Below are 15,818 nucleotides of genomic sequence, written 5' to 3' on the forward strand. Positions count from 1 at the left end.
GGCACCGGGAGTGTCAGCCTGGATTTTGTGCTCAATTCTCGCTCCTGAGGCAAGAGGCTGGAGGAGGTTAGAGATGGGGAGGGACGCGGCCATGGAGGGATTTGAAAACAAGGATGAGAATTTTAAAATCAAGACGTTCCCGGACCGGGAGCAACTGTAGGTCAGCGAGCACAGGGGCGATGGATGAACGGGACTTGGTGAGAGTTAGGATACAAGGGACCTCACTGTTACACTTCCAAAGCATGCCACTGTATAATTAGATATCGGGGAGTACAGCCCAATTCTGATTGTAAGGGATGTGAGATGTGATTACGGGAAAAACCAGAGAAGCCGAACAAGAGAATATCTAGGGCTGATTTATTTTTTAAAACAGCGTACGCTCTAGATTATCGTTTGCATACCTATCTCGTAGGCAGCCGTCAGGAAATCGATCATCAGGGTTGGTTTGCTCATGTGTGGCAAAATGGACTCGTGCAAAATCACCAGCACCTTCTTGTAGAGATTGGTTGGCAGCTGTGAAGAAAGCAATGTCCTGTTTAAAACTTTCAGCCCCAAGTTTTCCTGGCTGCAGTCTATGAGGCCAGTGGCTATATTATACAACTACTAACCAGCATATGCCAACCACCACTGCGGCTCCCAGATGCTTATTATAACTCACATGACTGAGCACTCTTAGCGGTGTCCAGGGATTAAAGCTTAACCCGTTCCTATAACATTCCTCTGCCCGCTTTGTGTTTCTTTACTTGTTTCTCAGGATGTGGGTGAGGTTGGCGAGCCAATGTTCTTTGCCCACTAGTAGTTGCCCTGAGGCAGTGGCGCCAGTCTCTCTTCTCGTAGCAATTGTTTTTGCGTCCGATTAGTTCGCCAGGACACATCACGGGGCATTGAGAGTGAACCACATGGCGTGGGACTGGAGTCACACATGGGCCAGGTTGGGCGGGGGCAGCAGGTTCCCTTCCCTGGAGGGCGCAGGTGAACCAATTGGGTTTTTAAGACAATTTGTCAGCTTTCATGGTCATTTTTTTTTAAGCCAATCCATAAATAATCAGATTTATCGAGTTCAATTTCACCTTGCCGTGGCTGACTTTGAACTCTCGACTTTGGGGCTGGTTCTACATGCCGGCATTCGCTGGGTTAACATAAAAGGCGTTACTGGCTACATCACAATGGCAGACGGAGGAACGTCATAGGAACATGCTAAGATTTTCTCTGCTGATTTCACTCGACGGTAATTTCTGGGCTTCGTTAGTTGGTGTTCAAGAGGAGTATAGATAACTGAACCGCCACCACACTAGGCTGCAATCCTCCCAACTCCTGTGACAGTACTCCTTTCAATGTAATGTATTCATTTGTAAAAAAATAAATCTATTTATCTTTGATCGGCACAGTTGACAGATAACACTGAAGATTTAAAAATGACACTCACTCCTTAACTATCGTTATGGATAGGAAGAAACCCACAACTTGGATTCTCATGGGTCGATGAGTCATTTGCTTCTTGCGTCTTACCACAGTCCACTTCCATTATGACTCGGTGTCATCTGACAGAACCAAACTCCCAGCAAATCGGCCATGGTAGGTTGTGAAGAAAGTCTCAAATGAACGGGTTTGAGGATAAACTGGGAAGCTGCAATCTGACAGCTGGAAGTGTAGCAAACCAGAGGTGGTGAGGGGTCATTCGGACATCACAGGCCTCGTGTACCAGATTCCCACAGCTAAACCTGTCTCTTTAGTTCTTAACAACATGCATTTATACAGCGCCTTTAAACATGGTAAAACGTCCCAAGGCACTTCACAGGAGCCATTATCAAACAAAACTTGACACTGAGCCACAGAAGGAGATATCTGGACAGGTGACCAAAAGAGGCAGGTGTTAAGGAGCGTCTTAAAGAAGAGACAGGTGGCGAAGATTAGGGAGGGAATTCCAGAGCTCAGGGCCGAGGCAGCTGAAGGCACGGCCGCCAATGGTCGAGCGATGAAAATCGGGGATGCGCAAGAGGCCAGAATGGGAGGAGCGCAGAGATCTCGGGAGGGTTGTAGAGCTGGAGGAGGTTTACAGAGATAGGGAGGGGGCGAGGCCATGGAGGGATTCGAAGGCAAGGACGAGAATTTTATATTCAAGGCGTTGCTGAATCGGAAGCCAATGTAGATCAGCGAGTACGTAGAAATGGAAAGTAATGTAGTTTGCCACGCATTCAATGGATGGGGGTGGGGGAAGGAAGCTGTACAATTCTACAAATTAAAAGATTAATCTTGCTCAATTGTTGCCATGGGGAAGAGCAGGGGGCAGAAGCAAAGAGAACTTCCTCCTACAAAGTCTGCATATGGAACTTCACCACCTGAAGCTATGCATTTGCTCTGAATTAGGATCACCTACACAACAGTGATAGCACATTAAAGTAATTTAATCGCCTGTGAAGCGCCTTGGGACAGTGCGAGAGATGTGATAAGGAGCTACAGAAGTGAAAGTTCCTTCTCTGAGTTCCACAGTAAAATATTACGTTAATTTTAAAAAAAACCTGAAGTTGCAGTCGATCAGAAATACGTGCAGCATTGCAGAAGTTCACTGATGCAAAGGGAACCTCCTTTATCCTCATTCCAATTATCCACCTTCCTCATTATCCACCAGAGGTTTTGCAGGATAAAGCCTTGCACACGTCCCCCAGCACACTGAGTTAGTGCTTCTTTTGTTACTTGTATATTGCAATCATAGAATGTTACAGCGCAGAGACAGACCATTGAGGCCATCAAGTCAGTGTTGGTGCTAGTCTCCACCCAGTCTAAATCCCTCTCCTGTTCATTCAGTATCCCTCTTTCTCAAGCAGTTATCGAACTCCCTTTTAAAAGAAGCCTTGGACATTTTGCTTTATCAGTTTCTGGCAGAGAATCCCACATTCCAATCACCCTTTTCTTAAATCCCTTCCCACCACCCCCCCCTTAATTCTTGAGTGAATAAAACTCTGTCACGTTATTTATTTTGTACTGGTCGTCAGTCTCTTCCCCAGAGTATCGCTGTGAAATGCAGGCTAGCCCCAATCATTTGCCCATTCCCATTATCCCTGAAGGGACAGGTCCATCCTGTTACGGTGAATGACGAAGGTCCCACTGTACTGCCTGCGTTGCCCCCCCAACTTTATCTCTGCCCTTCAGCCATCTGGCTCTGGCCTCCTGTGCAGCCCCTGCTCCATCAATCGGCGACAGAGCCTTCAGCCTGACTCTCTGGAACTCTTCCCACCTGTCGCCTTGCCTCCCCAACCTTCAGAAGCCTCCGCAAAAAAAAAATCTCTCTCTCCTCCCTCCCCCACCATGCTTTTGCTCAACTCTCCCAGCACGACTCACCGTCTATCTCTCGGCTCTGGACGCTTCTGGGGTGTTTAGTGCATTAACGGTTCTGTATAATTACAAGTTGTATGCACGCACGAGAACTCTTCACATCTTGTAAATTGGAGCTTTGCCCGTATTTGCAGTCCTCTGTCTCCCCAACGAAACAGTAAAGAGTAGTGATGATTTTCTTTCCAGATTTTTCAATCGCCTAAGGGGGTCAGAGAGGAATTTTCCCCCTAACTGGCCTGGGTGTTTATCTGTTTTGTTCTCGACTCTCCCTGGAGATTACACATCTTCCAGGTGAGGTGAGGAGTGTCTGTGTCGTGACGCACAGGACATCACAATTATACGGAACAGGCTGGATGGACCAGTGGGTCTTTTCCTGCCGGTCATTTGTTGTACGTTCCTGACAGGCATTTATTTCCTTAAAGATTTTTTATGTGCAACTCTTCACTACATTTCTTAATTCTATAGATGATAAACTACAACAATGGTGGTTCTGCAATGGTGCTGCAGTATTTCCAGAAGGTTAATCTTCCAGTAAACAGATTTAGAAACTTACTAAATTACTGATGAGACATAAATGGAGGTGTTTTATCATGCCTGTTCCCCCCAATATGAAGGGCTGGGGGATTATTAATGATCCCTTACAGCAGTACTGGCAGGCACCTTGAGGGCAGCCTAGTTATGGGGAGGTCATTTCAGTTGAGGAAAATTAAAAAGAAAGGAAATTTTATCATAGAATCTTACAGCACAGAAGGAGGCCATTCGGCCCATCGTGCCTGTGCCGGCTCTTTGAAAGAACTATCCAATTAGTCCCACTCCCCTGCTCTTTCCCCATAGCCCTGCAAATTTTCTCCCCTTCAAGTATTTATGAGAACTTAATTTTTTTTTACAGTAATTAAAAAGCCTGAGCGAGCAATGATTTCGGTGTTAAACTGAGGCATCGCAAACTGCTGCTCTCCACGAGTGAGTACAATATATTTATAGTCACCACCAGTGCTCTGTGATATTGCATGAGACAAAGACACTTCCTGTTGATCGCTTCAATCAACACTCCTTAAAGTTTCAAAATAACAAATTTTCCGATGGCAGAGTAGTAAACTGACAACTGCTTGGCAGAAACAAGCTTGTAACGTACAAATCAGAACCAGGGCTCTGCAGCTAAAACTCTCCAGGGTCTTGTACCAGAGATAGATTAATCCGAAAGGAAAGCAGAGGTCCAAGGGGGCACTTACTATTACGATAATCACCCTGCACCCTCCCAAGTGAGCCAGAAAGGGGAGATACTGATAGGAGGACATGTTCTTTAAGAGGACACCATGGTATTACAAAAGGAATACTTCTGTTTTCCCTTTCGCTTAATATCTTGGATTTAAGAGCATGTTAACTGGAAGGAACACAGTTGATTGCTGCACACTCGTGCAAATAAAGACACGCTGCAGGTGTGACTGCGATACCTGAAATACGATCTCAATCCAAAACACGTACAGCAAATGGGTTAAAGGAAGAAGAATGTCCCATTCACGTAGGAGAATGAATTTACCTTGTGTTTGAGGAACGCCAGCCACAGTCGCTCAAACTTTCTTTTGTGTTCCTGTTGGTGAGAACGTGGATATTGGTAAAGCAACACACTGAAATCGGTGGCTCGCTAAATGCATAATTAGCTGACCAGGTAGGACTGACAACACATAACTAGTTCACTCCACACTGCACATTTAGTCGCTGCCCCAGTACAGCAGTGATGGCGTATTGTTTCCGGTACTGGTTTTACTTTCTCCACCTTTCCCTCTCCGCAGAGTCGCCACAAGACACAATTTTACTGAGGGGATTGGCCAGCCTTAGTGCAGCAGTGCTCAAGGACCAGGGGGATTTATTTTTCCATTAAAATATACGTTTTGTATTAAAATGCCTTTAAAGAAATCTTGGGCATGACGGGCCCTTAAAAAGTCATAAAGGCTTTACTGGAATTGGAAGCATTAATTGCTGTGTCATCGCAATGAAGCAGCCAGGATCACAGTCTGGGACAGACAGCGAACCTCAGTGTACTTTTTAAACGACCGGTGAAGTCTAACTTCCAAGTGAGCAACTTTGTGGCGGCTGTAAGAATGCTTTCTGTGATTTTGTCAACTGAACTTGTGGTTGGATGTCACATCCTCATGTCTCTCAGAAAGGGAAATGTTTCTGGAATTCCCCACTGTCAGGACGAGTGGAAATGTGTACTATATTCAAACAGCTTACAGCACGCACCTTCAGTTTCGCTGCCTTCCATTCGTCATGTTTACCTGCAAATAGAAAGGTTTCAGACTTAATATCGTTCTGCAAGAACTGAAATACTATAAGCTCTTACAACACGAACATCTCAATTTGGTCATTTTAGAAAAACAAAATCATTATTTTAGTGGATGCTGTCACCTTCTCCAAGTATAATTGGGTTCTGAGCTCAAATGTTCTTTCGCATCTTTGCCCATCCAAACACCCCAACTCCCACCCCACTCCCACAAAGAAAGAAAAGCTACAGTTCCGACCCCCTGCTTGCACATTCCAACAGGTTCCTGAATAAGGCTCCCAGCTCCGCCACTCTTCCTGGAGTTTGCTGCACACGCCAACTACTGTGTGTGTGAAGAAATTCTTCCCGAAATCAGTCCTAAATTTGTCCTTCATCACTATGAAGCTATGCCTCCCTCCCTGTTCTTGCCCTGTTATTCTGGTTTAGCTTGAAGCAATGCTCCCGGTTAACTTTTCTTCACAACTTAAGTATCTTGTATAGAAAGAAAGAACTTGCATTTATATAGCGCCTTGCACGACCCCAGGACATCATTTACAGCCAAGTGAAGTACTTCTGAAGTGTGCCCACTGTTTTAATGTAGGGGTACCTGAAAAGGCTGAATTAGATCACCCCATAACCTATATAAAGGCAAGCTGTTGTTTACCTCTTCATTTTTTTGGGAAAGTCAGCCCAAGTTTGCTCAGTGTCTCATGGTACCTTTCTATATTCTATCTGAATAATAATCATGTGTTACAGTGCCAAATGTGGGACTCTCACTGCATCTCACTGTTTTTCTTTCTTTCTTTTAAAATAACGAAGAGAATTGACAAGATAGGTTGGCGATGACTCTTCCCTCTTGTAGGAGTCCCGAGCGAGGGGACATCACAAGCAAATCCAGGGGAAAATTCGATATATGAAAGGTTATGAGAATGTGGAACGCCAAAAGGCCATAAATACAAAGTCAACTGAGGTGCTTAAAAGGGAGATAGATATTTACTTGGGAAGTAAGGGATTAAAGAATATGGGAATTGGGATTAAAATGTTAAAGGTGCCATGGAGCAGCATGCTTGATGGGCTGAATGGCCAACCCCCGTCGACAACCCTTCTTAATCTAACTTTGATCATAGGTACAGGAGGAGGCCATTCAGCCCTTCTAGCCTCTTCCACCATTCAATTAGATCATGGCTGATCTGTACCTCAACCTGCCTTTGCTCCATATCCCTTGATACCCTTACCCAACAAAAATCTATCGATCTCAATCTTGAAAAGTTCTAATGAACCAACATCCACAGCCTTTTGATGAGCACAAATTTTTCTCAGTCCAAACTACTTCCTAGTGTAACCTGCGCTCACCATCCAATTAATACTTACTTGCTTGCTTCACAAGGAAATTCTTGAGGTCACTCTGTTCATCTGGCATGTGAATCGAGGACAAAAGGGCAAACACGTTTCGACGATAAACAGGAAGCACAGCCTGCACAAAGAGGGCAGAAAAATGATCGATGGATAATGAGGCGGGTGCGGATTTAGAACGGGGCAAAACAAAGTGTGGAAATTTACCCCCTTTGAGTCCTGAGCAACTCTTGGTATGTTTTCAGCAGCAGAGGCCATGACGTAGAAGCGGATATCCTCATATTCCAAATACTCCCGAAATCGAGCCAGCTGGGACGAGGAATCTCTTTCCACCTGAAGCAAACGTTCCACAACCGACTGAAAGGGAATGGACACTTGTCAAAGTTTCAACTAAAAACTGAAGTTGGACATACAGCGGTTTGAAACAATTGTACCATGAATTGTCCCTACAAAATACAACTTTCATCGATATTGTGCCTGCAATATAGCGAAATGTCCCAAGGTGCTTCATTAAGGCAGGGGGAAATGGACAGCAAGTGTCTATGGGATGCACTGCCAAGGCTTCCACGGCAGCCCCTCCCAAACGTGCGACCTCCAGCACCTAGAAGGTCCTTGCCATTGACGATAGAAACATAGAAAATAGGAGCAAGAGTAGGCCATTCGGCCCTTCGGGCCTGCTCCGCCATTCAAAATGATCATGGCTGATCGTCTAACTCAGTACCCTGTTCCCGCTTTTTCCCCATATCCCTTTAGCATTAAGAAATATATCTATCTCCTTCTTGAATACATCTAATGACTTGGCCTCCACTGCCTTCTGTGGTAGAGAATTCCACAGGTTAACCACCCTCTGAGTGAAGAAATGTCTCATCTCAGTTCTAAATGGCCTACCCCGTATCCTGAGACTGTGACCCCTGGTTCTGGACTCCCCAGCCATTGGGAACATCCTCCCTGCGTCTAGTCTGTCTAGTCCTGTTAGAATTTTATATGTTTCGATGAGATCACCTCTCATTCTTCCAAACTCTAGTGAATATAGGCCGAGTCGACCCAATCTCTCCTCATACGTCAGTCCTGCCATCCCGGGAATCAGTCTGGTAAACCTTCGTTGTACTCTCTCCATGGCACGGACATCTTTCCTCAGATAAGGAGACCAAAACTGCACACAATACTCCAGATGTCGTCTCACCAAGGCCCTGTATAACTGCAGTAAGACATCCCTGCTCCTGTACTCAAATCCTCTTGCAATGAAGGCCAACATACCATTCGCCTTCCTAACTGCTTCCAGCACCTGAGTGCTCGCTTCCAGCGACTGGTGTACAAGGACACCCAGGTCTCGTTGCACCTCCCCTTTTCCCAATCTATCACCATTCAGATAATAATCTGCCTTTCTGTTTTTACAACCAAAGTGGATAACCTCACATTTATCCACGTTATACTGCATCTGCCATGTTCTTGCCCACTCACCCAACTTGTCTAAATCACATTGGAGCCTCTTTGCATCCTCCTCACAGCTCACATTCCACCCCAGCTTTGTGTTGTCTGCAAACTTGGAAATGTTACATTTAATTCCCTCATCCAAATCATTGATATATATTGTGAATAGCTGGGGCCCAAGCACTCATCCCTGCGGTACCCCACTAGTCACTGCCTGCCACCCGGAAAAAGACCCGTTTTTTCCTACTCTCTGTTTCCTGTCTGTCAACCAATTCTCAATCCTTGCCAGTATATTCCCTCCAATCCTATGTGCTTTAATTTTGCACACTAACCTCTTGTGTGGGACCTTATCAAAAGCCTTCTGAAAATCCAAATACACCACATCCACTGGTTCTCCCCTATCTATTCTACTAGTTACAACCTCAAAAAACTCCAGTAGATTTTTTAAGCATGCTTTCCCTTTCATAAACCCATGCTGACTTTGTCCAATCCCGTCAATGCCTTCCAAGTGTTCTGTTATCACATCTTTTATAATAGACTCCAGTATTTTCCCCACTACTGATGTTAGGCTAACTGGTCTGTAATTCCCTGTTTTTTCTCTCCCTCCTTTTTTAAATAGTGGGGTTACATTTGCCACCCTCCAATCTGTAGGGACTGTTCCAGAGTCTATAGAATTTTGGAAGATGATCACCAATGCATCCACTATTTCCAGGGCCACTTCCTTTAGTACTCTGGGATGTAGATTATCAGGCCCTGGGGATGTCAGCCTTTAGCCCCATTAATTTCCCTAGCACTATTTTTTTACTAATACTAGTTTCCTTCAGTTCCTCCCTCTCACTAGACCCTTGGTTCCCTAACATTTCTGGCAGGTTATTTGTGTCCTCCTTTGTGAAAACAGAACCAAAGTATGTGTTTAATTGTTCTGCCATTTCTTTGTTCCTCATTATAATTTCCCCCATTTCTGACTGTAAGGGACCTACATTTGTCTTCACTAATCTTTTTCTCGACATATTTTTAGAAGCTTTTACAGTCAGATTTTATGTTCCCTGTTAGTTTACTCTCATACTCTATTTTTCCCCTCTTAATCAATCTCTTTGTCCTCCTTTGCTGAATTCTGAACTGCTCCCAATCCTCAGACTTGCCGCTTTTTCTGGCAATTTTATATGTCTCCTCTTTGGATCTAATACTATCCCTAATTCCTTTTGTAAGCCACGGTTGAGCCACCTTTCCTGTTTTATTTTTGTGCCAAACAGGAATGAATAATTGTTGTAATTCCTGCACACGTTCTTTAAATATTAGCCATTGCCTATCCACCGTCATCCCTTTTAGTAAAGTTCCCCAATCTATCATAGCCACCTCGCACCTCATACTATCGTAATTTCTTTTATTTAGATTCAGGACCCTAGTTTCGGATTCAATTACTTCACTCTCCATCTTAATGAGGAATTCTATCATGTTATGGTCGCTCTTCCCTAAGGGACTGCGCACAAGATTGCTAATTAATCCTTTCTCACTGCACAATACCCAGTCTCGGATCGCCTGTTCTCAACGTATTGGTCTAGAAAACCATCACGTACACATTCCAGGAATTCCTCCCCCACAGTATTATTGGAATTTGATTTGACCAATCTATATGTAAATTAAAGTCACCCATGATTATAGTTGTACCCTTCTTACATGTGTCTCTAATTGCCCGTTTAATGCCTTCCCCTACATCTCCACTACTGTTTGGGGGCCTATAGACAACCCCCACCAATGTTTTCTGCCCCTTTGTGTTTCTTAGCTTCACCCATACAGATTCCACATCGTGATTTTCCGAGCCAATATCCTTCCTCACTATTGCATTGATTTCCTCCTTTACTAACAACGCTATCCCACCTCCTTTCCCTTTTTGCCTGTCCTTCCTAATTATTGAATACCCCTGGATGTTCAGTTCCCATCCTTGGTCACCCTGCAGCCATGTCTCCGTAATCGCAACTATATCATACCCGTTAATATCTATCTGCGCTGTTAATTCATCTACCTTATTGCGAATGCTCCGTGCATTAAGACACAATGCCTTTAGACTTGTCTTTTTAAGATTGCTAGTCATCTTGGTTTTATTTTGCACTATGGCCCTATTTGTTTTTTGCCCTTGTTTTCTCTGCCTTCCACTATTGCTTCTTCCCTTTCTGTCTTTTGTTTCTATCCTTGTTTCCCCCTCCTCTGTCTCCCTGCTCAGGTTCCCATCCCCCTGCCATTCTAGTTTAAACCTTCCCCAACAGCACTAGCAAACACCCCCGCGAGGACATCGGTCCCGGTCCTGCTCAGGTGTAACCCGTCCCGCTTGTACAGGTCCCACCTTCCCAGGAGTCTAAATCCCTCCCTCTTACACCATCCCTGCAGCCACGCATTCATCTGGTCTATTCTCCTGTTTCTCTACTCACTAGCACATGGCACTAGTAGTAATCCTGAGATCACTACCTTTGAGGTCCTGCTTTTTAATTTATTTCCTAATTCCTTAAATTCACCTTGCAGGACCTCATCCCTTTTTTTTTAACCTATGTCGTTGGTACCGATATGGACCACGACTACTGGCTCTATTACATTTGATGTGCAAACTCATAAATCCTCACCGTAAACAGTTTGAACCACACACATCATGTACGTGCATAAAAATGGCTCAGTGAACACATCACTGCACTAAATGAAAGCAGTTCATTGCCTCTCTAACCTCAACCCACTCTCCACCCTTAAATTCAGGTCAAGTCTCATGCAGAAACGAGAAAACACAACTTAATTGTGTTCTTAGTTCTGGCCCACCCCTTCAACCTCAGTCCCCACCCTTGACAACCCAAACCACCAAGGCCGTCCGCAACACATCTCAACAAGTAACGCTTTTTATTGGGTTTAATTTCTATCCCCCAGGTCTACTGTGCATCAGAGAGAATTTTCAAAATGGTGGGGTTTTCAAATTCCTAGCAAATACTGACACACCGCTGGGGATCCCCTGTAAATACTGACACACTCCCGGGGACCTCCTGTAAATACTGACACACTCCCGGGACCTCCTGTAAATACTGACACACACCCGGGGACCTCCTGTAAATACTGACACACTCCCGGGGACCTCCTATAAAAACTGACACACTCCTGGGGACCTCCTGTAAAAACTGACACACTCCTGGGGACCTCCTGTAAAAACTGACACACTCCCGGGGACCTCCTGTAAATACTGACACACACCCGGGGAACCCCGGTAAATACTGACACACACCCGGGGAACACCGGTAAATACTGACACACACCCGGGGAACCCCGGTAAATACTGACAGACACTCGGGGACCCCTCCAAATACTGACACACTCCTGGGGACCCCCTGTAAATACTGACACACACCCGGGGAACCCCGGTAAATACTGACACAATCCCGGGGACCCTCTGTAAATACTGACACACTCCCGGGAACCCCCTGTAAATACTGACACACACCCAGGGACCCCGCTAAATACTGACACACTCCCAGGAATTCCCTGTAAATACTGACACAATCCCGGGAATCCCCTGTAAATACTGACACATTCCGAGGAAGCCCCTGTGAATAGACGCACTCCTAGAGACCCCCTGTAAATACTGACACACTCCCGGGGAACCCCTGTAAATACTGACACACTCCCGGGGAACCCCTGTAAATACTGACACTCCCAGGAATTGCCTGTAAATACTGACACTCCCAGGAATTGCCTGTAAATACTGACACACTCCCGGGGAACCCCTGTAAATACTGACACACTCCCAGGAATTCCCTGTAAATACTGACACATTCCTAGGAAGCCCCTGTGAATAGACGCACTCCTAGAGACCCCCTGTAAATACTGACACACTCCCGGGGACCCCCTGTAAATACTGACACAATCCCGGGGACCCCCTGTAAATACTGACACAATCCCGGGGACCCCCTGTAAATACTGACACAATCCCGGGGACCCCCTGTAAATACTGACACAATCCCGGGGACCCCCTGTAAATACTGACACAATCCCGGGGACCCCTTGTAAATACTGACACAATCCCGGGGACCCCCTGTAAATACTGACACAATCACGGGGACCCCCTGTAAATACTCACACACTCCCGGGGAACCCCTGTAAATACTGACACAATCCCGGGGAACCCCTGTAAATACTGACACAATCCCAGGAATTCCCTGTAAATACTGACACACTCCCAGGGACCCCCTGTAAATACTGACACACTCCTGTGGACCTCTGTAAATACTCACACACTCCTGGGGACTCCCTTTAAATACAGACACACTTCCCGGGAACCCCTGTAAATACTGACACACACCCGGGGAACCCCGGTAAATACTGACACACACCCGGGGAACCCCGGTAAATACTGACACACACCCGGGGAACCCCGGTAAATACTGACACACACTCGGGGACCCCTCTAAATACTGACACACTCCTGGGGACCCCCTGTAAATACTGACACACACCCGGGGAACCCCGGTAAATACTGGCACAATCCCGGGGACCCTCTGTAAATACTGACACACTCCCGGGAACCCCCTGTAAATACTGACACACACCCAGGGACCCCGCTAAATACTGACACACTCCTGGGGACCCCCTGTAAATACTGACACACACCCAGGGAACCCCTGTAAATACTGACACACTCCCGGGGAACCCCTGTAAATACTGACACACTCCCGGGGAACCCCTGTAAATACTGACACACTCCCGGGGAACCCCTGTAAATACTGACACACTCCCGGGGAACCCCTGTAAATGCTGACACACTCCCAGGAATTCCCTGTAAATACTGACACACTCCCGGGGAACCCCTGTAAATACTGACACTCCCAGGAATTGCCTGTAAATACTGACACACTCCCGGAGAACCCCTGTAAATACTGACACACTCCCGGAGAACCCCTGTAAATACTGACACACTCCCAGGAATTCCCTGTAAATACTGACACACTCCCGGGGAACCCCTGTAAATACTGACACTCCCAGGAATTGCCTGTAAATACTGACACACTCCCGGGGAAACCCTGTAAATACTGACACAATCCCGGGAATCCCCTGTAAATACTGACACATTCCTAGGAAGCCCGTGAATAGACGCACTCCTAGAGACCCCCTGTAAATACTGACACACTCCCGGGGACCCCCTGTAAATACTGACACAATCCCGGGGACCCCCTGTAAATACTGACACAATCCCGGGGACCCCCTGTAAATACTGACACAATCCCGGGGACCCCCTGTAAATACTGACACAATCCCGGGGACCCCTTGTAAATACTGACACAATCCCGGGGACCCCCTGTAAATACTGACACACTCCCGGGGACCCCCTGTAAATACTCTCACTCCCGGGGAACCCCTGTAAATACTGACACAATCCCGGGGAACCCCTGTAAATACTGACACAATCCCAGGAATTCCCTGTAAATACTGACACACTCCCAGGGACCCCCTGTAAATACTGACACACTCCCAGGGACCCCCTGTAAATACTGACACACTCCCAGGGACCCCCTGTAAATACTGACACACTCCTGTGGACCTCTGTAAATACTCACACACTCCTGGGGACTCCCTTTAAATACTGACACACTCCCCGGGAACCCCTGTAAATACTGACACACTCCCAGGGAACCCCTGTAAATACTGACACAATCCCAGGAATTCCCTGTAAATACTGACACACTCCCAGGGACCCCCTGTAAATACTGACACAATCCCGGAGACCCCGCTGTATATACTGACACATTCCAAGGAAACCCCTGTGAATAGACACACTCTTAGGGACCCCCTGTAAATACTGACACAATACCAGGGACCCCCTGTAAATAGACATACTCCTGGACACCCCCTGTAAATACTGACACAATCCGAGAGACACCCTGTAAATACTGACATGCTCCCAGAGACCCCCTGTAAATACTGACACACTCCCAGGGAACCCCTGTAAATACTGACACACTCCCAGGGACCCCCCTGTAAATACTGACACACTCCCAGGGACCCCCTGTAAATACTGACACACTCCCAGGGACCCCCCTGTAAATACTGACACAATCCCGGGGACCCCCTGTAAATACTGACACAATCCCGGGGACCCCTTGTAAATACTGACACAATCCCGGGGACCCCCTGTAAATACTGACACACTCCCGGGGACCCCCTGTAAATACTCTCACTCCCGGGGAACCCCTGTAAATACTGACACAATCCCGGGGAACCCCTGTAAATACTGACACAATCCCAGGAATTCCCTGTAAATACTGACACACTCCCAGGGACCCCCTGTAAATACTGACACACTCCCAGGGACCCCCTGTAAATACTGACACACTCCCAGGGACCCCCTGTAAATACTGACACACTCCTGTGGACCTCTGTAAATACTCACACACTCCTGGGGACTCCCTTTAAATACTGACACACTCCCCGGGAACCCCTGTAAATACTGACACACTCCCAGGGAACCCCTGTAAATACTGACACAATCCCAGGAATTCCCTGTAAATACTGACACACTCCCAGGGACCCCCTGTAAATACTGACACACTCCTGTGGACCTCTGTAAATACTGACACACTCCCAGGAATTCCCTGTAAATACTGACACACTCCCGGGGAACCCCTGTAAATACTGACACTCCCAGGAATTGCCTGTAAATACTGACACACTCCCGGGGAAACCCTGTAAATACTGACACAATCCCGGGAATCCCCTGTAAATACTGACACATTCCTAGGAAGCCCCTGTGAATAGACGCACTCCTAGAGACCCCCTGTAAATACTGACACACTCCCGGGGACCCCCTGTAAATACTGACACAATCCCGGGGACCCCCTGTAAATACTGACACAATCCCGGGGACCCCCTGTAAATACTGACACAATCCCGGAGAACCCCTGTAAATACTGACACACTCCCAGGAATTCCCTGTAAATACTGACACACTCCCGGGGAACCCCTGTAAATACTGACACTCCCAGGAATTGCCTGTAAATACTGACACACTCCCGGGGAAACCCTGTAAATACTGACACAATCCCGGGAATCCCCTGTAAATACTGACACACTCCCAGGGACCCCCCTGTAAATACTGACACACTCCCAGGGACCCCCTGTAAATAGACACACTCCCAGAGACCCTCTGTAAATACTGACACTTTCTCCAGGATCTCCTCTCTGAACTTCTGGAAGTCAGTGTCAGATAGCAAAGGAAAACAGTGGCATCCCTGCTGTATTAGGGAGCATTCGACACCAAGTGCAAAAACAAAACGAGGAAACATGCCGTTTAATAACACGGGGCTCTTTCAGGACTCAAAGGCATGCAGGAAATTTGGTTTGAAGAAACAGGATTACCTTTTACAGTAACTAGGTGAAGGTTTATTTCTAGCAATCAATAAATGTTGTACAAGGCTTG

General features: G+C 46.5%; 1 protein-coding gene across 1 annotated transcript in view; it reads right to left on the reverse strand.

The window, feature by feature from the left end:
- Positions 1–15,818, reverse strand: part of noc4l (nucleolar complex associated 4 homolog) — a 39,907-nt gene that overhangs the window by 12,315 nt on the left and 11,774 nt on the right. The window contains exons 5-9 of the mRNA XM_068006171.1: positions 7,154–7,303; positions 6,965–7,067; positions 5,575–5,609; positions 4,871–4,921; positions 402–513 (exon numbers count right to left, since the gene is read on the reverse strand). Coding sequence (XP_067862272.1) covers positions 402–513; positions 4,871–4,921; positions 5,575–5,609; positions 6,965–7,067; positions 7,154–7,303 — 451 coding nt within the window. The remainder of the gene's footprint in view (positions 1–401; positions 514–4,870; positions 4,922–5,574; positions 5,610–6,964; positions 7,068–7,153; positions 7,304–15,818) is intronic.

The sequence above is a fragment of the Heptranchias perlo genome, chromosome 25, assembly GCF_035084215.1.
Source record: "Heptranchias perlo isolate sHepPer1 chromosome 25, sHepPer1.hap1, whole genome shotgun sequence".
In the NCBI taxonomy this organism is placed as follows: Eukaryota; Metazoa; Chordata; class Chondrichthyes; order Hexanchiformes; family Hexanchidae; genus Heptranchias; species Heptranchias perlo.